The sequence below is a fragment of the Dermacentor variabilis genome, chromosome 5 (assembly GCF_050947875.1).
Source record: "Dermacentor variabilis isolate Ectoservices chromosome 5, ASM5094787v1, whole genome shotgun sequence".
Classification (NCBI taxonomy): Eukaryota; Metazoa; Arthropoda; class Arachnida; order Ixodida; family Ixodidae; genus Dermacentor; species Dermacentor variabilis.
Genome location: NC_134572.1, coordinates 136955814 through 136983689, shown reverse-complemented (window position 1 = coordinate 136983689; position 27876 = coordinate 136955814). Strand labels below are relative to the sequence as shown.

The following is a 27876-nucleotide window of genomic DNA, read 5'->3' as shown; positions in this document are numbered from 1 at the left end:
TCGAAGTCACCCCCTTCATTACACGTGAGGCTGAGTAAACAGTAAAGATGGAGTGCAGGTTATGTGTAATTTTGCCTTGAGGTGTGGCTTCACAGCAGTGCAAGTTTTGCCTCGTAGTGTGCTTCGCTGCAGCATGGCATGTGCTGCCTTAATTAAGCAACATCCTAAGGAAAGTTATCACTAATCGAATTTTGTTATCTCCTTGGGAATCCCACCCTCTTCCCACCTCCCTCCTTCACTCTATTTCATGGTAGAGGTAGAGGTAAGGCTCTTTTCCCCTCTGTTTCATGGTCATCATATTGCGTTATGGCTGTGTTAGTAATTCAATATTCCAAGCAGTTCCTGCCAAGTTTGAGTAATTTGTCGCCTACTCTGCATCGCCTTATACTTGTGTACACACGTAATTTTTTTTTTTCCTTGGGTCCTCCAACTGCACCCTCACCCTAAATTGTGACTGCCTTATAATCGAATAAATACGATATGTATGCTGTGAAAATGCTCTCACATAGCTTAGGCAATCATTGTAGATGGGTTCTGATGGAATTTTTGATCATGAAGTTGTGCTGTTATTCGTAATGTAGGAATTCCACACTTCTCTCATCTATAGTGCCTTGACCATAACAAGGTCGAATTTAACGGCACATTAGTGGAAGTGGTTATGCTAGATTGAATTAGATTAAAGGGGATTGAGGTGTTAAGTCTTAGTTACAACTACATGAAGCCATCAGACAATGGAGTCAGGTAAAGCGTAGGAAATATTGCTGTTCATTTTTATTTTTAATTGTTACGTAGAAATAATAAGAAAAAAGGGAAATAAAATTACACATAACAACTTGATGTTGGTGGGAGCAGAACCAACATCTTGCACATTACGTGTGTGAGGCTGTACCAATTCAACTGCAGCAGAGGCTGTTTGCCTGTTCATTTTCTTCTGTGTTTATGCGTACTAGATCTAGCCCATGAATTGGAGTTTTAACCAATGTGGCACCCATGGCCATGAGGGTGAAAGTGTAACATTCTTTCAACTACAGGCATCGCACAGCATGTGACCTTCGGAGCAGGCAACTGGCCAATATTTCTGTTTTGATTCATACATGCCAATTATTAATTTCCCAAGACTGGAAATTCACATGCATTTTTTTTTTTTAAAGTTTGCCCTGGAACCCACACCTTTTTTTTTTTTTTTTGGAATATGTACAAATTAATTACGTACAAATTACGTACAAGTCAAACATTGTTGATCTCATTGAACACAGTAATACTGCTGCTAAAAACTGTTCTTATTGCCTAGGTGGGACAGGGGTTTTTCCAGCAACACTGCTGTTACTCATTTTACCTGCTTGCATGATTTTGCATGCTTCAGGAGCTGCTCAAAGCAAGCACCTCTCTGGTGTTCTTTCACCATCAGCAAACTTTCAAGGGTAGGGTCAGAGACAGATGGGCAAAACTATGTTTGTGCCTTGTTAGCAATGCTGAATAACTTCGCATTCAGGAGACACTTGAAAAGTGTATGGTAGGCTTGTGGTCTTGCACTGTAACAAGAGGGTTCTGTATAGGTACCTTTAATTGGGTACCTTCAACAAAAATGCTAGAGTGAAAAAGATGTATAGCATACCTGATTAAATCAAGCAGGCCAGGTGACTGTTTGTCACTGCCTCATTTCAAAGAGGATGCCAACAAATCGTCACCATCATAATCGTCCATCTTCACAACTACCCGCCGTGGTTGCTCAGTGGCTATGGTGTTGGGCTGCTGAGCACGAGGTCGCGGGATCGAATCCCGGCCACGGCGGCCGCATTTCGATATAGGCGAAATGCAAAAACAACCGTGTACTTAGATTTAGGCGCACGTTAAAGAACCCCAGGTGGACGAAATTTCCGGAGTCCTCCACGATGGCGTGCCTCATAAGCAGAAAGAGGTTTTCGTACGTAAAACCCCATATATTTTCCATCTTCACAACTCCTTTATTGCATACACCTTTTTTGGAACATTGCGCCACCCCACTTTTGACCACCTTTAGAACTTTTTCATGAACAGAATAAATTTTTCGTAAAACTTAACACAGAATTCCTAAAATCGTAGAACGAGCCCAAATTCATAAGCATAACGAACAATTCTGGAGAGTCGGCAGGTATGCCTTTAGTGACCAGATTCTTAGCATCATGATGTGGTACTTTCGAGTAATCTCGCATATTATTCTACGAGCACTGTATACGCGCATTATTGTGCACAGCTTTTGCTTTTTCAATTTAGTGGAAGGTACAAAAATAAAACTGAAAGAAAAAAGGTTACAAGAGATTGCTTAAGGCACATTTTGCAGGCTTTTTGCTGGACAGGGGTAATTGGAGATTGCAGGGAGAGACCTTCATCCTGCAGTGAACATAAAACAGGCTGATAATTATGATGATGAAATACATAAAAGATATTGCTGTGGCATGATGAGCTTACTATTCAGAGAGAGAAGTTTCTGGCATTTGTTTCCTTTGCTAGTAAGTAACCTTGTGTGCAAAGTGTGTTTTGAAAGAGTACTGCAAATCAGTCTTCACATTCTTGCCTTAGGGTCTCTTCAATAATGTAACTAAATACGATGGTTGTCAAGTGCTTCATCATGTCAACATTTCTGTCTACCATTTACTGTATGATTTTTTTCGGATTGCACATAAATAAAGGCTGGGTTCTTTACTCTCCTAGTTTGTCAAGACTATTTTGAAATACTGAGCTTTTAGTGGATCAAGTATACTAGAATCATTTGTTTTGTCGAGTTCAGACTGCCAAATTATGTGCTCAGAAAGCAGATGTCATATTTGTGTTTATATATGCTACGATAATATAAAGCATTTAAGAGCAGCCTTTCCCTTGGGGCGGGGTATGCTTTTAAGTTTTTCTAAATGCTTGAATGCACTAGGCTCACTTTTTTACTTGGCCTTTAGGATATAAAACGAGTCTCAGTTAAGAACAAAAAACTGTGATGAAAACGTAAGCTGTTCATTCCTTGTATGGAAAGCAGTTGTGCGCTGATCACCTGAAGGAAAACAATTTTTGAAAAGATTGGTGGGCTACTGGAAACAGGGTGGGAAGCATTGGTAGGGGTTAGGAGGGGTTTTCTGTGGATTTCCTACTTTATTTGGATTATTGCAAGAAAATAACATTGAGGTTCAGCATTTATATTGTGCAGTTGAATGGTGCATGAATTTTATATAGTATATGTAATAAAATGTCTGGGAAAAGAAATGCTAGCCTGTTTTCTCTTCTTTAATGCTGTGAATGAGAATGGCAAGCTGGACGATTGGCTAGGTTAACATTGTAGAAAATAAGTGGCATGGAAGGAACACAGGGCAAAAGAGTCAAACAGCACTCACATTGTCTGATTCTTTCATCTTCTGTTCTTTTCGCACTGTTTGTTTTGGGCTGTGTAAACTCAAGATGAAATGGCTGGGCACAAGAATAAGGATAACTGCTGCAAGCGTTTTGTGTAGGGCAGTTGCGTTATCTAATTCGAAACCTTCCATGTCTGGTTTGAGGAACCATTGTTTCTGACTTATATCTTATTACCTTATTTGTATTTCCATAGGCTGTCATCTCTGCCCTGGTGGATGTCTTCAGCCCCCCAGAGCAGGCCACCCTTGACAAGTGAGAAGTCTTTCTATGTTATTTTGCTTGGCATAAAGACATGAAACTAATGGCCTACCATGGTTCCTTTCCTTCCGGTGTGTAATTGTGGCTGTGTGAGAAGGTTCAATATTTTCTCTCGACAAGTTTCGGTGCGTAATACCTTCGCATAGCATATCAATGGCAGGTCACATCACCCGCTCTTACAAGTGCTCATGGCACAGAGACCACATTAAAAAAAAAGCATACTTTCTACCAGATAGATATTGTTACTGGTAGGGTGATTGTGGCCTCTCCACATTCTTTTGCCTACTTCACATCTTCCTTCCATCTTCTTTAAGCACCTCATCTGTGACAATATCTATAGCCTGTTTCATGCATAACAAGCAATGCCACGAAGGCTAGAGAGATTCTTTCTCTCTGCTCATATTTGTGTCCATAAAATAGTGGGCCACATATGAAAAAGAGACGTATGTGTCATGTAATTTAATGTAACATCAAGTATCATACCTTTATATTGCAAAATATTACATATTTATACATTGACGCCATCGTAAATTTGATCCCTATTCACCTACCAAATGTGTAGTGTCCATGGTGTTGCGCTGCTAAGCCTGAGGGTGTGAGATCAAATTCTGACTATGCCAGCTGCTTTGCAATGGGGACAAAATGCAAGAATGCCTATGGGCTGTGTATTGGGTGGACGTTAAACTTCAGGTGGTCAAAACTAATTCGGAATCTTCTACTACAGCGTGCCTTACGATCATGGTTCTGGTACATAAAACCCCAGAATTAAATTTTTTAGCCTACCAAACAAGCAGAGTTAAGAACAGCAGACACAAATTTGGTGCACAATTTGATTTGATGTAATGCTTAGTCCATAAGTTGTAGTTAAACTTCATAACTTCATTAATTCGGATATCATAGATTTGGAAAAAATGATAGAATTATACCAATGTTAAATTATCGAACGTACAAAAAATGGGCTAAACAAGTGCTTACATCAACATGTCTTTATTTGCTCAAAAGATTGACAATATTATGTTTATTTTTTATAAGATCAATGCGGAAACCGACTTGCATCATTGCATGACTGGTGAACGCAATAACGGTGAAGTTCTCGCATCTTCCTCTGCAGTTCAGCCGCGGCATGAGGTGTGAATCGTTCGAGTAGGTGTACACATCCAAGTAGGCATGCACATCCGCACACACATCCCAATTATTTTTTTGCCCATGACCTGGTCAGAAAAAGATCACCTATTGTAATGTTGTGTCGCTGTAGAATCATCTTGAAGGGGCAGCGAAAAAAAACGACGACAGAAGGCACGAACACACAGGACAGTGTTCCTGCCTTCTGTCGTCGTTTTTTTGCGCTGCCCCTTCAAGATGTTCAACCAGTACCAACTCACCCAAATGTCGAACCTTCTGCTGTAGAATCACTTGTTATCCTTGATCGCTTCCACTATGTTTGTGACATTCCACGTTTCATGCACTGAATCAAAATTAAGAAAAGTCCATGGTCGTTGTCGATGCGCTCATGAGTGGTGATCATGTAGTTCTAAAGGCACCTGGCCAACGTGATGTCATATGTTGTGGTAAACACCAGAATACAACATGGTGAAGTGTTTCTGTTGTTCCCATGTTCCCTATGATTCGTGTTGATGACTGTGATGGTGCGAACTCTGTGACTTCATTTAATTTAGATGCTGGCGCCACTTTTGCCCTTTTGCATCACATACTCAAGATGTGACATACTCCGAAGGTTGTCTAGTTAACTGGTGCATGTCCAAATACGTCCAAATTAATAAGAGCTTGATGACAGTAAATAATGCATCCACTTGCCAGGACCGGAGGATGACCCAATATCTGATTTTCCAGATCAACGAGGGTTGAAATAACGAGATTTTAATGAAGTTACTCTCTGGAAAGCATCTCAAATAAAAACGACAGTACTGTAAGATGCGCTGAGTGAGAATTCTATGACCGCGCTACTTGCATAGCTTCTGCAGCATTGCCTACTATGCTTAAAGAATGGAGTGTAATAAAAAATATGCTTTTCCACAGAACTGGAAGGGAGTGGTGCTTGCATGTAAACACTGAGTGATGGGGTTAGCCATTGATCTGCCATGTTTATCTAAAGTGTGTAGAACTTGACGTTGGGGCATGCAGTCAACTTTCAGTTGATGTTGAGTGTTTGTTGTGTCTACTGTTCTTGCATCTTGTGCCTTTGCGCTGTATTCGTTAGGCTTTCTGAAACAACACATAAACTGGCCCACTTGTCCTTATCATGTAATGAACCCTTAATAACTCACTACGACCAACTCGCCCAAGCTTCTACCCTAATATCATTGTTAAATTGGCTGTGAGTGTATTAACCAAAATGGGTGCAACCCCTCGAGAGTTTGTGTAGTGTTACAGTGTGCTTTTCGCTGTGCTTGCAGGCTGCAGGCACAGGCAGTATCGAAGCTGAACGACATCAAGGCCATGTCGGCCACTGGGCTACAGCATGCTATTGAGCAGCGGAAAGCTCTCGAGGTGCTGGTTGATCTAAAGCCATCCTACCTAGTCATCCACGAAGGTGGCCGGAAGAAGGAGTGAGTCTTGGCAACATTGTTTGGCTCTGAGCGCAGAATTGTTTTCTTCAGATTTCAATCGTGTGCTTGGGCCGTGTGTGGTAGCCTTCTCTTGTGTTAATCTTAGTTTTATTCTTGATTTAACGTGTTCAAGAATGATTCCACAACTTCCGCATTTAACTGGAGAGTACTGGTCAGCAGAATGACAAATGTTGGCCCCTTACTGATGCTCTTAATGTATTTGATTGATGCTAATCTGAGGTGTAGGAAGTCCTCATTTTTAATGGGTGCTCTCCTCACATGGGCTGTATGTTTTATCAGTAGCAGCTACAGTAATTACTAGTATGGCATTTGTGGGGATGCGTGACTCTCACGCCTCCCCTGAGATCTAGTTTTCCCGCATGGCTAGTCTCCTGCAGGGCGGCTTCGCCCGCCGCGGGCGCCAGGCCACGCGGCGGTAGGAGTGGTACAAGCGCGGTGCGAGAGATGGCGCAAGCGTCGCGCCGCTGCGGGGTTACTCGGGCGCCGGGAGACAAGGCGCTCGGTCTCTCTTGGGGGTCGAGACAGCAAGCGGGACGGATGTACCGTGCCGCGCGTGGAGCGACCCTCTTCCCCGGCGGGTCGGCTAACAGCGAGGACGTCCCGCGCGCCGACCCATGCTTCTGCGAGACCGCCTCGCGTGGCCGCCTTCGAACGCGCCACGATTCGCGTGACCATACACGCGAAGGACCAGGCGTTGGGATCTAGCATGGGGCGAACATACTCGCTCGCTTCCGGTCGCGGTGAGTCAGGCTTCTAGATTTGTCGCGCGCCCACCGGCATGCTTTGTGGATAGCAACTCGGCTAGCAGGCACTGATCTATGAAAGGTGCAATAAATGCCCTTGTGATTGTTTGCACTACTGTGTTGTCGTTCCTTTGTCCCAAGAGTACGGGTGTGAGAGACCCCACACATTGCAGAGGAGAGGAGCAAGAATGGATATTGATAAACCTGGCTATGTATTAATGAATATATAAGGAATTAGCAAGTGTTTTATTACTCTGCACTGTTATTCTCAATGCTTGAATTTTGACACAATTATGCCTCAAAGTGGAACCATTTCTTCTAAATGCGTAAGCATTTCTCTACCTACCCAATGAGGCAACCTATCTATCAAAAAGAGGAATCAGTGGGAAGAAAATAATATATAAAACATTGTTTCTATGATGGCTTTGTTGAAATATTTGGTGATTGTGGAATAGAAGTAATCTCTAGAACCACATGTAGAGCCAACTTGGTGCGCTGTAGACATCAGGAAAATTCTGATTTTGTGAAAATTTAATGCCAAACACTCGACAATGTCGTTGTGTTTCGGTGGTTGCAGGATGCGCCATCCCTTGAGGTATTCCTTCACAGACCAAAATGCCACTGATCTATGAAGGCTCATGTGCTTCGCATCATGCAGCACAGACAAATAAGCAGTCAATGAGTTGATAAGGATTATATATAAGGAGTGATGAGGAGTTATGTGGGTCTCATCACTGTTGGTAGTGGTTCGGTGCGGATGGATAAGGTGCTAATGAGCAATAAGGGCTTGTAATGGTTGTATCAAATCTGATAAGGGTAAGTCCGGTAAGGTTGATTACGACTGAAAAGACTTGATAAGCTTTATATTGGTTGGATCAAGTTTCATAATACTGATAATGACACCGGGCTGCATGGGGATCAGCGAGTGGCACAATGTTTACGCATACGATGCTTACGCATACTTAGACAGCTTAGAATAATAGTACTTAGAAATCACTTCAGACTGGTAAATTATTCATTCAAATATCCATTTTTCGCTCATTCTATGGGAGTTCAACTTAATTTTTTAATATCTTTAGTATCTGGGATTAGTTCTCAAAACTAGCTAGGTAAAAGTCTTCAGTACATTTTTAATGCGATGTATGAGGTCGGTTCTGCATGTGGCTGGGGCAGAAGGCACACTCAGGGTCTGGCCACTTTCGTTGGTCTGTAACTTATCACCAACCTGATAAGCAAGGAAATCACAACTGTGCGAGCTCTGAACAAATAAGGCAGAAATGGCAGCACACACTCCCAATATGTGTATTTATTGCTATAAGCAAAATGAACTAATCACTAGGCAGAGGGTTACCCACTTTGCAAATGACTGAAGTAAAGAGGTCGGCTTACCTCTCAATTCACCTTGTTGGGCAACTAGTTAGTTCATGGGATAGGCACTCCAAAGTAACACGCAGTAAAGTGACTCCTAGCAAGTGAGATGATCTCCCTCTGAAACTTGCTCTTTCATACCTGTTTACTTTATCTCCATAAAAGAGCCTTCCTGCTTGCTGGGGGATGGATAATTTTTCACTAATCTCAAGGAAGCATTCACAACAGTGTTGTACACAAGTGCTGGCGGGAAGTGGGGGGAGGTGGGCTGTGCATACCTGCCAGCCCTCCTGATTCACCACGGAGACTCCCAATTTTTACTGAACTTTCCGATTGCACGATCACAGTATTATATCTCCCAAAAAGTGGTCTCTGTTCGTGCAATAATGGTTTTTGCGAAAACGGTACTGCGAAATCTAAAGCCACATTCTGATCGTCAGCATCACCAACAACTGCCGCACTAGCACCATCGGTATCATCGACTAAGCAGCCGACTATGGTGCCTAGTAAGCGAGAGCCAATGTAGCTCTGTTCTTTATTCTATGGTAGCTCTTGCATTTCATGCGGGCCTTCCTCCATGGTGCATCTTGTTGCTGCTGCTTGCAAGTCATTGCTGCTTGTGTGTATGATTAGTGTTGGCTAGGCCATGTGTATGCAGTGCACCGTGTAATGTTACAATCCTCGTGTGCTTGATGCCATGGCGCTATCAAAGCCCAATAAAAGGTATTTGCAGAAGTTTTTGCGATCTTATACTTCTGAATTCCTGTGCTTTTTGACATCAAAAGAAGAACCTTATGCATTTTGTACAACGTGTGGATACGACGTCAGCACACGGTGGTAAAGGCAAATTGAAACTGCACGTTTCCACGGCGCACCGCTGAGCAGCAAGACAACATAGTGAACTTTCTCTGGAACAACTGCGACAACAGTGTCATACGTGTGGAGTGCCTGTTTACGGGATTCCTCGTCGAACACAACCTACCTCTTAGTGTCAGCGACCACGTTGGGCCTCTTCTACGGAAAATGTTTCCGAAATGCGACGAGGTGAAGCATTATGGATGTCGACGCAACTCTGAAATGCAACTCGCAAGAATGCGGAGGTGGCCAACCTGAAATTTATTTCACAGGCATCGCTCTCGAGTCTGTTTTTTTATTCAGCTTCCCTCAGCTGCTGCCCCGAGATTCCAGTGAATCTGCTGAAGACGCTTTAGATGCTCTCGAAGCTGAGTTTGCCACACTACAGGCATATAGTCTTCAAGAGCACATTATAAATGAAGAAAGGTGGGACATGCAGAGGTGTATGGTTGGAAAACATATTTCACTGAGTTGCTAAGGTGATGCTCTATTTACTCGTGATACTGCATAGCAGGACAGAGTTTGAGAGGATTTTAGCACGGCGAGAAAAACTAGGACTGAATTCCGCTCATCAATGTGCAACACAACCCTCCAACACCTGCTGCTAGTGAAGGGCCGTCAGTCTGGACCATGTTTTGAGCAAAGCTACTCGGACAAATTTTTGAAGTGAGCAAAGACTGCTACTGCAAGGAGGTCCCTGCAAAAGGACTCATCAAACACTGCCTGAAAGTTTGAACCCCCCCACCCGGTCCCACCGGAAGTTAAAACAGTGAATGCAACCCCCCCTCACCCCCTCGTTGGTGCGAATAAATCCCCCGATTTTTTATCTCGCCAGGTTGGCAGGTATGGGTGTGGAAGGGGGCAAAGTGTACCTTTCCTATGCTTTCCACTGACTTCTGGCACTGGTCACCTCATGCAGTCGCTTGTTCGTACAGTATGTTGCATGTCTCTCGCAGCAATTGTAATTCTTTATCAACAAACTATACCTGAACAGACGCTGTCAAAATCGATGATGTCATGGCAAGATGGTGTGAGAACTTCACTGGCGGTGTTGCCACGTGACTTTTGTTTTATTATTTGTGACTTACCAAGCATCCCCTCAGTAAGAGCAGCTGCTCTGCTATTACAGAAGCTGTAATTTACTAATACTGCTTAGTATACCTCTTTAGTGTCCCTCCTGTAAGACAACACTTGGAATTGGCTAGAGCCTGCTAAATATTCTGTGAATCCAAGGTGCTTTGTGTACATTTAGATAATAGTAGCCACTAAGCCAGGCATCTTTTTCAGGAGCGCAAGTACCAGTTATTTTGCTAATGTTGCTGCGAATGTCATGAAGACGGAAGTGCCTGTCTGCCTGGCTGCCAAGAAACTTACCAAATTAATGTACCGCCAACCTACCCACCTCCACCATGCTCCTTCCTCGCTCATCCCCTCAACTTCAGTGTTAAAGGAACTTGCGTAGTCACAGCTTCTGGTTCCGAGTGGGAGCGACATCACTGCCATCTTCTACTGCAGCGTAGAGGTGTGAGCATGCAACAAGCAAACATTCAAGAACTGAGAATTCCGGAAGTGGAACTACCGGAAACAAAAACCGTGGAAGTAGAAGTTGTAGAAATGGATTGAGCGACGAATCGGGGAACAGGGGCACACATGAAAGGTTGGCGCTACTTAGCAAAAGTGGCAGGGGCGTGGGACTGGAGGGGTTCTAGTACTGCATACCCAGACTTTGGTGTGTTTTTTGGCCAGTGTCACATCAATGCCAGTGGCCAATGCTGCTTATACTATAAAGCATAAGGCCCCCAAGCTCACAGCCATATATTACAGCTCTGCATTATCGAGGCTTCATGCATTTTAATGCAGCCTTTCAGAGTGTGGCTGGCGTCAATGCTATCCTGTATGAATTGTTAGCGAGAAGTACAGGCAATGACTTGGCAAAAAATCTTAACATGAAAAATGTGAATTTAAAACTTATTGGAACATTCCGCATTCTAAACATTTCTCCTCTGAATCTTTGCCAATGGTCTTTTTTTATTGCCTACAGAAGTTCTGTGAAATCCTTGTTACGTCAACTTGAAGCCCACCAGTGGGGTTTCTCTGTGACACGGCAACCATTACCCAACCAAGAAAACAAGAAAACTACCGGAAGAGCTGAGATTGACTTTATCCTTGCCAAAGCATGACAGCAGTTTCAGTTACAGCCCCCACCTCCACCCTTGACATATAAAAAAAGAAAAAGAAAAAAGAAACTGATCTTGGCACACAAACGCTCGGCTTTTAGTGTTCATCCATCACAAAATTGTGATGTTCACAGGCACTGCCAAGAACTGTTTAAAACTAACGGCTTCCTCCATAAAAACACAGGGACACTTAACACATTGGCACATAGAACTGTAGGATGCTGCCACCTAGCTGCAGAAAAAACTAAAATGACTAAATTAGGGTTTGCCCTCCTATGCGTTGCAATGTGCTGGATATTGTTGTCTCTGATTTTTCTTTTTTCTAGAGGCGACTAAAGCTGAAGTGAGCACATGTCAACGATGCCCTTCATAATTGTGTTTCCATGTGGTGGTTTCAGCAACAAGCTCCTTTTGGTGATCAGCTTCGGTCAGCTCTATGTTCACGGCCTGCCGAGGAGTCGCAAGGCGCCTACAGTGCGCGAGCTAGTCAAGTCTGGGAGCACCGAGGTATTTCATTCTGTTCACTGCGTGAAATATCTGCACCACTTTTGATTGCTCGAAATAGTGCCTCCAAATACTGTCATAGTTCAATGACACCACACATTCCTCACCACCTGGCAATGTTTATTGGCGTAGAACCACTTTTTTGACAGCAAGTTACTTTTTAAAGTTTTTACAAGATGCTGGTACATAGTGAGTTATCAGCACAAGATATTTGTAGCACATCCTTTCACTGGAGGCTGCTGCTGCGATAGCATTTTTCTAGACCCCATGCCTCCCAGCCCTTGCGTTTAAGAGCACTGGCGAGGCACTAGTGCTTCTGTCACTGACATGCTTGACTATTTGTAGCAAAGTTTTTATAGTCATAACACAAATCAGTATTAATTGTCATTATTTTGATATTTATATATGTATTTTATGCATTTTACTGTGAATAACTTTCTGAGATTTTTTAAAGCCATGTTACATCTAGCATTCACAATTCATTTTTTCATTGGCAACTTGTTGCCTTTTTCATGGTGCTCTTTTGTGCCTTGTGCCAATAAACACTATAAATTATGATAATGTGTTGTGCTCACCTGTGCAGGTTATCAAGGACTGTCCTGCACAACTGGAGTGTAGTAGAACCTTGTTGATACGTTCCCGTTACTTAAGTCTTTCTGGTGCCAAGGTTAGCAGTCAAGGACACAAAGGATGATCCAATAGAGTAACACTCATTTTTGACCGGTTCATATGCTCCCAGAAAACACGATTTTTTGGCACCAACGTTCAGTATGTTACCAAACTATTATCGTATGACATATTTTCCCATATAGACATGAAAGTTCGCGAGGCATGCGCGATCAAGACCAGTATGGTAGCTGCCCAGTGTGGCAGCTTCACCGCAATACTCACCCATCCATCTCGCGTGAAAACACCAGTGCGCACTCAGTTTCTCATTTCAGTATCAGCAAATCATTGTCGGGGTTGTCGCATGCGGCATTCACAGCTATCACCGCCAATCCTATTGCGATAAGCATCTTCGCCTATCTGTATCACTGCGCAAGGGGCCGTCAGAAGTGTAGTGCATGCTTTTAATAGACAATAACCGAAACATGCTGCCGTTCGCTACAGACGGGCTACAGATATTTTCCAGCCACTAGATCCCATGTGAACAAGAAAAAGCACGAGGGCGTGCAATAGAGAACTGTATATAGCCGTTTGTCTCACATGAAAACGATGGCGCACACAGTTTCTTATTCTGGTACCAGCAAATCTCCACCTCCGCCGTCGCACGCCGCATTCAAGCTATCACCGCCAAACCTATTACAATAAGCATCTTCAACTATCTGCTCCACAGCATATGGTGTATAGTGGCATTGGTAGTGCACTGCACGTTTTTAGTAGGCGATAATCCAAACGTGCCACCATTCCTTACCGCAGGCGTCGCGATGTGGGCCTCACATTTCGTTTCGGGGGCATCCGGCATTGCCCACCAGCTCGTTTCTGTTTCGGTGTCCCGTTGCCCTGTTGAAACACTATGCGATAGGAAAATAAAACGCGTCTGGGGTCGCCCGAGCACCACTAGCTGCCGCAATGATGATCCGCACGACACATCATATTACGTAGCTGTCAACAATAGTTCAATCTGTCAAAATTTGTTGCTTACTTTCAGTCGTACATTTTCCAGGTTACAGTGAAACCTCGTTAAACCGTAGTTGGCCGGAGCTCGGAAAAAGTATGTACTAAACGGTAGTACTGTTTAACCGAATAGCATGAGATCACCCACTTACCTGTCGAAAACGGAACTCAGAGAGAGTGCGATGAAAGGGGAAAAAAACATGCAGTATTTATTCACTTCGCGCGACAGAAGTGTTATTTTCATTTGATGCCACGGCGGCCTAGCACGACGACGACAGCGGCCTCAAACTTACTGAAGCTGCGTGCCAGCTTTTCAGCCAGCCCCCTCTTCTCAGCAAACACTTGCATGGCAGATTCCTCGTTGGCGTTACATATTCTCCGTGCACGTGCACAGTAGTGCTGCAGAAGTCCCGGGGGCGCCTTTTTCATTGCCGGATGCCGGAGTTTAGAATACATTTCATTTGGAATAGAATTACGTTATCGCGCCCCTGTTCTCGTCGCAACAATTGCATTCATGAGGCTGACGTAACACGCAGCTTGTGCCACTGTCGGGCTTGAATCGCCCGTGTTGTCGCTTTTCGTGTCATCCTCATCACTGTCACTAGTCGACACTTCAGCAACAACAGCGATGGCAAAAAGTCGAACCTCGTAGCCGACATGTCTTCGCGGTCGCAGCAGCGCTGCCGAGCAACTTCTTAGCATTCCAAATGCCACACACTGTAGCCAGCAGCAGATCCCTGTTGCGTGCCAGCGCCGACTTCTTCGTGTCACATTCTACAGCATGGACGATGTCTAATTTTTCTTCTATACTGAGCACCCGGCGTCTTTTTTATCCGAACTTCAGAATGACGCGAGTCCTCGCTTGCACGACACCATAACGCTCTCTGGCACGGCCATAGTCATAGAGAAAGCACGGCATCGAAATGATGTTAATGTTGATGTGGCTTCGTACAAACACACAGGGCGCTTGGAGGCCGTTGTTCCAATCTCTGAGGCTTGTTGTTCTGCCGGGCCGCCCGATGGAGACGGTTCACCGCCGTGTTTGCGCGACGAAAAGTTGAAACGCTACGTTTTAACCGATGCGTACGCAATAAGCTGATATGGTTTATGCGGATACAAAACACATTATGTTCAATGGCAGCTGATTCGGGGATTTGACTTTACTACTTTTAAAACGAAACTACTGTTTAAGCGGGTACAGTTTAACGAGGTTTTACTGTAGTATGTCTTTTCGCGCAGTTTTTTCCAAAATGTATGAACAAGGTTCTACTGCATTACGATTACGATGACTGTTTGGGTATTTCATACGAAAGGGCTGCTGCCTTGATCAGTGAAGGCAGCAGCACACATTATTGGTGGAATAATTCAGGATAAAAAGTTTTAGCTGAAATTTGCTGTTTTACTTGGTTCCTATGTGTGTAGCACACATTCAATATGAAAAAAAAGAAAAGAAAAAGAATAAAAGTATAAAGATATGCTATCACAGTTCCATTGATTATAGATGGTAGTTTCGTTGTTGTATTGAAAAACACAGCAATATTGTAGCAAGCAACATGGCACAAGCTGTTCTCATTGGCAAAGCATAATTCTCTAAAAATTGCTACATTTTGTCTTTGCGTTCAGAATTGCCGTCAGCAAGAACAAGAACACACATTAGAGGTTAAGGCAGTGGGGGAACTCTGATTTGTTGATTGGTGCATTGTTGCATAAATTTTTTTTGTTTCTTCTTCTCTTTTGGTGCAGTCTGAAGTGATGCAGGTCATGATATCCCAGGCGTATGAAAAATACACTGTACGCGTGACGGCTACTGAAATTGTGGTATGCCCCCCAGGTCAGTACTGCTGATCTTTAGATATCCTGAAAAACTAACGTCCTGTTGTCATTCATTCTGTTACTCATGACCTAAGCTGAATATTGCAATGAGCCATTGGTGCTTCATGCTAAGCACAATCGTGATAAAAAATACATGGCCCTCGGCTCTGAGCACAGGAGCGACTGTGGGTTCGCACCGCGGTGCTGCTGTCTTCGTCTGGCACTTGTTGCGAGGGTGCACTGAGCGACACCAATCTTCACTCTCACTCTTGTGTGGCCAAGTTGCATGCTTGGTAAATTTCAAGTGTGGCGTTTGGCTGTTTCGCAACTGACAATCAGTCCGAAAGAGTCGGTGCGTGCTTGCCTTCCTCCCCAAACCAGTGCCTGCTCACATCTCTTGCACACATGTACCAGCTCCGGCACGTGCGCGTCCGGCCGTTCGGCTAAGCGCACGGCACATATGCCCGGCAGTGTGCAATTTGGGTTCACGCCTCATGTCTATGTGCACCTTGCATCCTTGTGTGCCGTGCTTCCATATCTGGTGCTTGAACGGACGGTTCAGATGCCATGGCAAGGCACTGCTGCATAGGAGTAGCAAGCAAACAGCCACCACTTTGTTGGTGTCAACGCCCGTTCTGTCTAATGTTCCATTCTCACTTAAGGCGAAAGCGTTACGAGGCTCGCGTTGCAGAAACCGTTTGAGCCTGCCAGCCGTGCCCGGATGCCGTCTGCCACCGCCGTGCCAAAAACTACAGCAGCCCAGAAAATGAAACAAAATGGAAGTGCCCTCCTGTGCACTGACCATCAGCAGCGAAAGAGCTGAGCGTTGCGTTTGAAATTTATCAAGCGGGTGGCACAGCCATACGAGAGTGAGGGCGAAGTTTGTTGTAATTCTATACACCCTCACAGCAGGCGCCCAATCGAGATAGCAGTGCCGCGGTGTGGCCCCGCAGTCGCTCCTGCACCTAGAGCCATGGGCCTCGTATTTTTGACCGTGATTGCTTGTAGACTCTTATTGCCACTCGAGCATCTCCACTTAAGCCAGCAAACTTTAATTTCAGATAAAGAGTGGAAGTCCATGCTTAGGAGCGGCAACTCTGAGCTACATGTCCTGCAGCCCACTGATGTATTGGTGGAAATTGACAAGTGCATCATCGCAGACAATGTCCGCTTGCCAAAGTGAGTGCTTTTGTGCTACTGCAAGCACTTTTGAGAATGAAGGCATTGCAAAAGAATATGAAAGCAGTTGGATAAATGGTAACTGTTGTATTCGTGAAAACGCTGCTTGATGACATACTGAAGAAACATCAACCTTTTGTTGGGTTAACTCATAGCTGTTAAAGAAAGATGCAATGTGTGGCAGCAGTGACGAAGAACATGGTCGACAATCATTTAGTGGAATGATGTGCCATACATTTCTCACCTGTTTGTTGGGCATCATTGTTCTGGAATGATTGGGAGACTTTGTGTTGCATACACATTTGTTAATGGATTGCCAGTTTTGCTAGAACTTACAATGACTACAATAATATATGATAGCAATCGCATATTTGAAGTGCACTTTGCAGAACAAGAAATGCGTATACACTTGTACCACAGCATAAACACTAGCACAAAGAAAGTCGACACACGTTAATATCTTTTTCGACAGTGTGAGACTCTCTATATACCAAGTTTGTACAGTCATTGATAGCAGTTCGGTGACCACACTACAGTCGACGCTCATTGCAACAGATTGTAATAACCATGAAGAAAGGTCTGTTATATCTGAAGTGTGTTCTAACCAAAATAAAGGCAGCTGTATGTTCTGAAACATTGCACCATTTAGTGTTTGATTATTGGAACTTGCATGAAATTATAATACAATTATGAAAAAAAAAGCGAAACTAAAAAATAATTAAGCCAGTAGATCAATAGATTTCCATAACTGTATAACTATGGTATAGCAGCGTGGCTTCTTGCTTTCCACCATTTTTCCAAACACTGGCTTCCGTAAAATAGGCAGCAGTTTTCCTCCACAATAGCATAAACTCTGCCCTGTGCAATGGCAAAATTTTTCTATTGGGGGGAAAAAATGGGTTCAAGCAATATTTCTGTCACTGTGGCCAACGCCTCATCCCGCCAGAACTCGTCACGGCTGACCTAAGCATTGCCTACTGTCCTTCACACAGAACAATGGTCGGTAGAATAAACTGATGTTGTAATATTATCTTTGAGGACAAGCGACGACCACTGTCAAACTCTTAGCACGAACAAGAGCTGCGATGTGAAGCAAGTTAAACTCAACATCTACGTCTAGCCCACGGAGCAAGAAATATTTAGGAGTGGAAACTCCGCTGTTTGCGGCGACCAGAAAGGGTCACAAGCCCGCGGAGCCGTTATCGTGCTGGCGGCCTGGAAAGAAATTACTGCCGTTGAGAGCGCGCCGGAGTGGCCGGAGCCGCCTGCCCGGGCGCTGCCTTTTTTTTTTTTTTCACTGCGGCTTCTACGACGCGCCGCATGGCACCGCCACTGTATATGGCCCCGTCGGCGCATACAACAATTGTGACTTTATCTGGTCGCCCGCGCTCGCTCGCGCTGACGGGAGTTTCACCTCCTATATGTCTTACTCCGTGGTCTAGCCACAACTGCACTGCATGCGAGATGGCTTGACCGTATCGTGCTTTGCTGTGTAGACACTGTAAATAGCAGTCAAATTTTTCTTGTCTGAATTGATTCGGTGAGAAATAAGGCTTTCTCAAAACAATGAATTTTGCACTCGTCGGTGATTATTTCTGAAGTGCTGAAAGCAATGTGGGTTAGTTCTAGTGGCAATCTTGGCCATTGTGCCTTCTGTACTGAGCTGACACTTGGGGGCAGCAGTGAGCTACTTGTGGGGTCATCCTAACTAACTGTTAGCAGGCGGCTTTTTGCGCGGTATGCCTCTGGAGAAAACCTGCTGGTAGTATTTTCGTTTCTTAAAGCAACCAACAACAAATTCTTATGGTACCTGTGTTTTTAGTGCCATGGAAATGTTACTGGTTATTGTCCAACCATGCAGTGGTAATGCGGAAAAAAATGCTGGGAAACATTTTTTTTTTTTGTTGGAATTTTTAGATCTTCAGCGAGGATGTAGTTGTATGCTGGAAACATGCTGCAAACACTGATAGATGAGCTCCATAGCGATTATATTCCGGCATTAGTGGAAAGCAGACGACAAGTGTGGCCTGGTATCCACGAAGATAGAGGACACAGCTGTGCAACAGTGCACAGAGCAGAAGCAAGCATAAGGTGGCAGTGAGTGACCAACTGACTCTTCCCGTGCTCTTTACCTGTTTGCATCGACGGGCTGCAAGTGGTAGCATATGCCAGTAGAGCTATTATTGATGCGAAAGCGCCAAATGGCCCATTGAGCAAAAGAGCCGGTGGTGTCTGTAGCTGTGAAGCTTCCCATTGGCTGTGACGCCACATCACCAGCTTACCTTGCGTGCTCGTGACGCTGGCTCGTGCTTGCTGGCTCGGGCCTTGACTCAGCAGAATGGGCGAAAGGCAACAACCGCTGCCGCTGTATTACGTGAGGGGAGAGAGCACCGCCGCGGCTGCCTGCAAGGAGTTCATACCTCAAAGGATCGCTCAGCGGTGTTCAATTGGACACTAGTGCTTTCGCATTCACAACTCATGAGAAGTGCTTAGGTGTCCTCATATTTTTTGTATCTCTGGCGCCCATTTATGGCACAATTAGTCAGTGGCATTTTGTAGCTCGCAGGGAGACCTCAGAACTTGGGGTACTCACTCACAAGCTCGCGCGCTTACAGAAGCACTCGCGTGTGCCACCATGCAGTGAGGGCCGCCACGGCTCTCTCGCTCCACCCATTTTTGTAAAGGCAGCACCGCTCATTAGCATGAACCTTTTTGTTTGTACTATGCATAGAATAAAGTGCAAATGCTTATCTAATATAAACACTGATTATTAATAATGAGTATGCTGAACTTAATAACGGCAGACTTACTTATACAGTAGAAGCTTGTTAGTACATTCTCATTTCATATGATTTCCCGGCACCAACATTCGTGATTGACAACACAAAAAATGACCCAATATAGTTATGCTTCTCCGTTACTGGTTGACACATTCTCGAAAAACACAATATTTCAGCACTAAGTTTTCAGTACATCGCCAAACTGCAATCATGATATGTTTTCCTGCTGCTATAAATTTTATGTAAACAAGAAAAGGCGTGAAATACACGTGATCAAGAACATAGCCACACGCCGCAGCAGCAGCTTCTCCACAGTACTCGTCGGCTGATGTGTTATGAAAATGCTTGCACGCACTCGGTTTTCCATTGCCGTAAAAGCACATCTCCTCACGGGTAGTCACATGCTGCATGTCGTAGCACATGTAGTGCAGTGCTTTTGGAAGGATACTGCATGCCTCTAGTAGGCGATGACATAAACACAACGCCATTCCCTGCTGCAGGTAGCGCAAAGTGAGTGTCATGTTTCGCTCTGGCAGCAACCCATTTTATCGTCGTCCACAACCTCAATTTCGTTTCAGGTTCCTGTGGCAGACTTCAAATGCTGCGCCATAGAAAAATGACAACATTCTGCTCAGGCCTCACTAACGCGACATTGATCAGCGTCTCATGCTGCAACCATTCATGCTGAGTGAGCATGTCAAAATTTACTGACAAAATGCTCCGCCTGAAAAAGCTGCTAATCCAGACTAAATTGCCAGCTGTGGTGTCTCAGTGGGTTTGACATTGCACTGCTAAGCCCAAGGGTACGATACCAAATCCCAGCCATGGCAGCCGCATTTTCATGGGTGGTGCAAAATGCAAAAAATGCCTGTGTACTGTGCAATGCCCATTAAAGATTCCCAACTGGTCAGAATTATTCTGAAGCCCCCCACTACCACATGCCTCACATTCATATTGTGGTTTTGGCGCATACAACCCCAGAATGAAATTTTTACCCAGGCCGAATTCAAGGAGCGCAAACGATATGTAAGCTTGCTGAAGAGCCAAAATAATGGCAATTTATAACATCATTTTATAACACCCAAATATGATTCTCGGTTGAGCGTTACTAACATCAAAGCTTCGATTGGTCTAACCCCCCTGGCATCGCATCGTAAGATAGCAGGTCTCTGCCTTTTTCATAAGCTATATTATCATTTTCCTCAATTACGTGAGAGCCTAATTCTGCTGCCCATGAGATCATCACGACATCTGTTTAATTGTAACAGTGTTCAATGCATTCATGGTTCAACTAATGCTTTCAATAAGTTATTTCTGCCGACTGCCATATCGGATTGGAATGTACTTCCTGACGGTATCGTCAATGAAACAAATTCTGTAGAATTTAAACTGTTATTATTAACTGAGGTTTTTTAGCGCACGGGAAGGGACGAAAGACAGTGGCAAGACGTGGACACAGCGCGTCTTGCAGGGAGGCCACACCTTTTAGCGCTGTGTCCGCGTCTTGCCACTGGCTTTTGTCCTTTTTCGTGCTCTAAAAAACCTCAGTTATGGAATACCAACACGCCCTAACCTACGCTCTTTCATGTTGTTATTACACCAGTGTTGTCCACAGCCCCAGTATTAAGCCCTTTTATCGGCTTTTTCATTTTCATGTGTTTACTGTGTTTACCAGTTCTTGTAATCTGTATTAACATGTTTTATCTTTGTGACCCGCGGTTACCATTTGTTACCCCCCCCCCCTTTTATGCAATGCCCCATCACAGGCCCTTAACCCTTTGAGGGTCAATTTTTTTCGCCATATGCGATTGCCCAGGGTCGGTTTATTTTATTGCAGAATCCAATTCTTCTTAGGGGCTTATTTCGAAAAACATTTACTGCAATTTTTCTAGGGTGACCTAAAAGTGAGAAAAAAATATTTTGCGTTGGTATACATGTACTCTTCATTCATGAATAATAACAATAAAAAAGGAAATAAACTTATAAGGATTATAAATTTGATGCATTTTTATACACATAGTTCAATGCCTTAAATATGCTTGCACGAGAATATTTTGCAAGACTCAAATGTTCCTGCTCTTACACTAATATGTACATCCATAGCGTAATCGAACTGCGTAGGTGCGCGCACTCAAGAAATCTGTGTTCTGTGCCCGTCAAGAAAGCACAACGTGCGACAAACTTCCGCTACTCTTAATCTTATCGTCAACCAGAGGCAATTAGTTTTCGCGAGTGTCAAAAAAAAAAAAAAAAAAGCAACAGAAACGCATGCATGGCGGCATCCTTCCTATGCACACCCCTGTGAGCACTAAACAAGCGAGAAAGAGACAGTCACCCTTTGAGCATTTAGTAAAGAGTTAGCCATCAGTTTTGCAAGCGCAAGAAACTGACACTGCTCGCGAAACTAAACACGAACCGTCGTTCAACTGCGCGCGCACCAATGCACCAGCGGTAGTATATAGAGGCACGGGAGCAAACTAGCCCTAAAACAAATCATGCAACAAAAACAAAGAGAGGGAGGCGCGCGAAAAAAATTCCCTGTATTCCCACATAGTGGCAGCACATGACAGAAAAGGAAAGGTTAGGAAATTGGCGTGCTTTTTAAACGTACAGATCGCGCCATAAATATATGGCATCGACCATTTTGGAACTTGTTCATGGCGCCTTATATTTACGTCATTGACCCTCAAAGGGTTAAGGATAAATAAATAAATGATGATGATGATGATGATGATGATGATGATGATGAATGTTGGTCTTGGACCGCTGAGGCCCCAGTGGCTTAGCACGAGTCACCGTGTCATGCCGCAATGATTCGCGCAACGCTCGCATTACGTAGATGTCAACAACAGTTGAGTCTGCCAAGTGTTTTAGTGACTTCAGATAATACGTTTTGTTGTTTAGTACGTTTTTCTTGCATTTATTTCTTCTAAAATGTTTAACCGAGGTTCCACTGTATTGATCTCACTGCATACATCTCAAGTACCCAGGTTTTGGTGCTAGTTTCTTGAAGTTTGCTGTGCCAATTACTTAAATCTCGAATAGCATGCTCAATTATCGCTATAAATCATGATCTTTTCATTTCCGCCCAACATCTTGTGACATGCTTTTGGCAGTCGTCAGTACTTTTTTAAAAAATGTGCATGTTTGTGCATTCCGCGAGCGGCCGAAGAAAGTTGCATGCAGTGAACTGCCGCATGTACACAGTGCCACAGGTGAGTATGTTATACATGCACCATCCGGACAAAATTTGCAGTAAGTTTTGTTCGTTGTAGCCAATAGTTTGTTTTATATGAGTCCTTAAAAGCAGGATCTGTTGCATTGGTAATATAGGCAGACCAAGTTAAGTGAGGCTATTGGTATATTGTGTGATTATCCGCTGTAACAGACGTGGAATGTTTCATGTTCATTGCACAACTCCATGTTTGCCTTCGCCTTTCTTGTTGAAGGGTGCTGTCTTGCTGTAGCTCTTAGTAGTCTAATTCTAGTTCAACTAGTACTCTTCTTGCTTCGTTGCTGTTTTTGCAGTGCTGTAGAATTATTTTATGTTGCCCCAGATGGCTTGGTTCTAATTTGTGCTTGAATGCAGAGTTCGAGTAACCGGGAAGCTGCCGCTGCTACGGGTGTCGGTTACCGATTTCAAGCTGGTGCAAGTACTGAAGGTATTGAACAGCATCCCGACTGCAAGCGCCAGTACACCGCCCAAAGTAGTGGAAGCAGCTCCTGTCATCCCATTAGCCGTAAGGAATGCAAGCAGTTTGCTGTCATCTCTTTGCTGTCATCTCTTTGCTGTCATCTCTTTGCTGTCATCTCTTTGCTGTCATCTCTTTGCTGTCATCTCTCTTTACTGTTCTCTTACAGGTGTGCACATAGTATCTAAAATTTTGAATATGAGCCAAATTCTTTTGTTTGAATATTTGATTATGGCCTGTGCATGGCATTTGTAATATGACAGACTGCATATGATCTACCAGCCTCTTCAAGTTCCATTGTTAGTGAAACAGGAACTGCAAGAAATTTTTACATTTTGTTCATTAACTTTGGTTTCAAGAGACTTCCAAATAGCTTTGCATGTATTTGAGGAATTGAAAATTTCTTGTGCCACCTTTTCTCTTTGTGTTCCTTTTCTATTCTTTACATGAATCTCAGCAGTAGAAAATTCTTTGGTTTTGATCATTGAAGCTAGAACTGTTTTGCTGTCAAGTCCACTTAGATGCCCGTACTTAAGACCTGTACTTAAGACAAATAGTGGAACCTTGTTCATACGTTCCCGTTATGTATGCTTTCCTGGCGCCAACGTTTTCACTTGAGAACACAAAAAATGACCCATTAAAGTTGCACTCATTTTTACCGGTTAATACATTCCCGAAAACGAAATTTTTTGGCACCATCGTTCAGTACATCGCCGAACTGCGATTGTATGACACATTTTTCGGTCGCTAGATCCCATATAAACAAGAAAATGCACAAGGCACGCGCGATCGAGAACGTTATATAGCTGCTCGCTACGGTAGCTTCACCGCAATACTCACCCGCCTGTCTCGCTTGAAAATGCTGGTGTGCATTCAGCTTCTCATTTCGGTATTAGCAAATCTCCTTCATGGTCGTCGCATGCAGCATTCACAGCTATCACTGCCAATCCTATTGCGATAAGCATCTTCGCCTATCTGTTTCATAGTGTGTGGTGCCGTCGGAAGCATAGCACATGCTTTTAATATGCGGTGACGGAAACACGCTGCCGTTTCCTGCTGCAGACTGCGATCATATATGTTTTCCGGCCGCTGAATCCAGTGCACAAGAAAAGGCGTGAGGTGCACACGATCTAGAACAGTATATAGCCACCCATCTCACATGAAAAGGACGGCACGCACAGTTCCTTATGCATGTACCAGCATATCTCCGCCCCGGTTGTCGCATGCCGCATTCACAGCTATCGCCGCTAAATCTATTGCGATAAGCATCTTCACCTATCCCTTACAGCATGGGATGCCTAGTGCTATCGGTAGCATACTCCACACTTTTAATAGGCAATGATCCAAATGTGCCGTCGTTCCCTGCTGCAGGCGTTGTGATATGGGCATCCCATTTCGCTTCTGCGGCAACTGACATCGCCTACCAGCTTGAATTTGCTTCGGTATCCCATCACCCTCTTAGAACACCATGCAATAGGAAAGCAATAAAATGTGTCTCGGGCCGCCGGAGCACCACCAGCTCAGTGCACTATGGCGTTTCGTGCCGTCTCATGCCATCTCATGCTGTCTCGTGCCGCAGTGTACTGTGCGACACTTCGAATTGCGTAGAAGTAAACAAAAGTTGAGTCTGTCAAATATTTTTAGCTACTTTGGATCATACTTTTTCCTGGTTATAATGTCTTTCTTGCAGTTTTTCCAAAATGCATGAACGAGGTTCTACTGTACTCGTTTATTGCAAACAGAAACAGTTCAGCTGTCAAATTATGCTAGGGCACATTGCCGGGCTAGTTGGTTTGGATTCGTGGTAGACATGGAGCAGCGCGACACGACAGGGACCAAGAATGAGAAGACACATACAGATGAAAGTTAGCACTGTGTATGTGTCCTCTCATTCTTGGTGCTTTTCGTATTGTACTGCTCTGTGTCTACTATGAATGTCAAAATATACATTGCAATGGCGCCATGTTGTGGGTCCATTGAACATCCTTGAGCATGGCTGTTCAATTACCTCAAACACATGGCTGCAGTACAGCGGCAGCTCACCTGCTGTGGTGCTCGTGCATGACGCTGTGATTATCGATAAAAATGGCCTACCTGGTACTGGCAGTCTTCCCAAGCCAATTTCAGATGGGCTAGTGGTTTCTCGTGCCTCTTTTAGGCAGGCCACCTTTTCCCAGTGGCGGCAGCTGCTGCCGCCCAGGGGTTTCCTGGAAGGTATGGCCCTTGCAAAAAATCATTGCAGATACCGCAAAATATGAAGAGGGCCTTACTAGACGTTGCAGGCGAGAGCCTTCATACAAATGCAGCTTGGGTGTCTTAAAGGCTCCCTGCTGGCACCATTACTATCATCAGCTGGCTGCCCTACACAACTCCACAGACTTTCAAAGAGACTCTAGGCAACAATTGGGAGAGTCGATAGCACTAACGGGTAGGACAAAGAAAGAACCACACTGGACGAGTGCCGACAAACTTGAGAGCACCGTCATCGAGTATTTCTTCTGTTCTGCAGAGGCAAACAAGTAGCACTGATTTTTTTCCCCCGAATTAGCATTGCATTTCAGCTGGCAACTATGGCATGTTTTGTTTCTTTCTAAGTGAACCATCTATGACAAATATTTGAATATAACAAATGGATGCTGCGAGATACTCAGGTTGATTATAAGTAAGCTTGACTCATTACTCTTATTGAACTTTTTGCTCAGGAAACATTCCACCTGGACTTGGGGAGGACAGGGGAAGCATTAGCAGGTCTATGCAAACTCTTAGTAGGCAAACATCAAGAAGCGTCAGCTTAAAGTGAGCCCTGCAAGGATTTTCAAGTTATGTCTTCAGCTGATCCTAGAGTCTTCAGAGATCACACATCTTCTGAAGTTCATAAGAATATCATGTAGGGGGGGGGGGGGGGTCGTTGAGCCGAAATACGGGCAGGAAGAAACTAGATGACGCACCAACTGGCCCAACAGTGTATGCTTCTGATCTTCATAAGAATACTTTCTTCTGCAGATGCTTTTTGGCTGCAAATATATTGGCTTGTCAACTAAACTTGAGGTACAAGTCAGTGCTTGTATGTGTCTGCTTTCTCGTGCCTGTCAATTATGTAACTCACTTTTTTTCTTCTGAAAAGTGCATTGCCTCACTCAGCCATTCATTCTGCTATATACATTAGCTTCTTGGAAGCTCAGCCTTCTATTTCTTTTCTTTCCCTCTCAGGAACGTGAACTCCCAACAAAGATTGAGACGACCTCTGCCTTGAATGTTGTTTCCAAAGGAGAATCGTCATCAAGCAGTGAGGGTGCGCCGCGGCAAGACTTTGATACAACCGACGTGGAATTGAACTTCGAAATAACTGAGGTGCATTTTGGTCCTTCTGCTTATATTGCTTGAACCCATGCATGAAGTTTACACATGCTGTTGACAGCCATAATTTTTTCTCAACAGGTGTATTTAACAAAGCTGATTGGACACAATAATTATTTTGTTAAATCAAGAGCTTTGTTCAAGTAGAAAATGCCTAAAACACTAGCATATAGATAGCATATTTATTCAGGTAGATGGTATTCAGGTATTCAGGTAGAACTACAAATAGATGTAGTTTTTACATGTGTGCACATTTATCCCTCTTATTGTAGACAGCCATCCATTGAGTGTGTTCTGTTTCTTCATGCAAGCATCAAATGTTAACTCTGGTCAGTGGTGTCTGTTGACTGGTGTGAAACCCGGTATATACCTGTATTTTACCTATAATTTACTCATAGGGTGTGATTAAGTAAGTTTGGCCATGCATGTCCGGGGACAATCCTAAATTTCTTTATTATAATATTTTTTTATTATTTATTTACAGATACTACAATCTCCAAAAGGGATTTTAGTAGGGTGGAAGTACAATATCTCACTATACTCAAAACTAAGCGACAAAACAAAGCAAGACAGAGTACATTATCTTGTACAAACAACATTGGTTGTTCGCATCTATACAGAACATACTTTTCAAATTTTGCCAGCCTGTTGCCATGAAATTCATTAAAATTTTAGACAAACAACTTTGAACTTGTTGGCTCTAAAAATCCACATAAAGTGCTCAAGCTCGAGCATGTTAGCAAAATTGGCATTGATTTTTAAAATCTGTTACAAGAAAGAGTAAGACCATCTTCAGTCGTTTTAAAAACTTTCTAAATTACTCAATCCGGAAAATGATGTTGCATTATTTCTTACGTTAGGGAATTACAATGCTAGAAATGTGACGCAACAATGGCTACTGCTGTTGCCACACATGGGGCCTGCGCGTGCTCGTTGTTGACAGGTTCCTTTTCTTTATGGCACAAAAACACTCCAGCGTGGTTCGGAAACTGCAGATTAATAAAACAAAGCTTTAGATAATTACGCTTGACACTTTCCTGTACAGGGATCACAAGAACTCTGCGTGGGCATGACTGTGCACCACAGAACGGTGGTGCATTGTCACATAGCTTCAAGGTTTTGCTCTCAATATCGGGCCTCTAAGTGCATCTCTTTTATCTGGTTTAATAAGGAATTGAGTAGACAGGACCTGAGAACAACATTCTTCATCCAGTGCAGGGTCGTAACCTGATCGCTGAGACGGTGCGCAGCTGATCTTGCGATATCTGATTGAATCAACACCATACCACACTGTGCATTGCAAACGGCAACCAAAAACTAACAGTCTATGGAGACTGTTGTCGATTTGCTGTTTTTTGCAGTTTTCTCAGAGTTGTAGCAGTGACACTCTGTGGTAATTGGCTGGAATCAATGCAGTCACCCACAATCTGTCATTAAATATTCTTAGCGCCATAGCCACAACACTTTTTGTTTGGGAGCTCGCCAAAATGCCAATTCGGTGATATCTGCAAAAGGCACTTTTGACTAACTGGACGCTTCTATATTTTTTCCATGAAGACTCTTTTCTT

General features: G+C 43.8%; 1 protein-coding gene across 2 annotated transcripts in view; it reads left to right on the top strand.

Annotated features, from left to right (window-relative positions):
- The window catches only part of Vps13 (vacuolar protein sorting 13C), a 236898-nt gene that overhangs the window by 34648 nt on the left and 174374 nt on the right, over nt 1-27876 (top strand). For both annotated transcript variants that reach the window (XM_075693536.1, XM_075693537.1), the window contains exons 17-23: nt 3572-3630; nt 6051-6203; nt 11766-11874; nt 15232-15319; nt 16362-16479; nt 22849-22999; nt 26162-26302. In XM_075693536.1, the coding sequence (XP_075549651.1) occupies nt 3572-3630; nt 6051-6203; nt 11766-11874; nt 15232-15319; nt 16362-16479; nt 22849-22999; nt 26162-26302 (819 nt within the window). The remainder of the gene's footprint in view (nt 1-3571; nt 3631-6050; nt 6204-11765; nt 11875-15231; nt 15320-16361; nt 16480-22848; nt 23000-26161; nt 26303-27876) is intronic.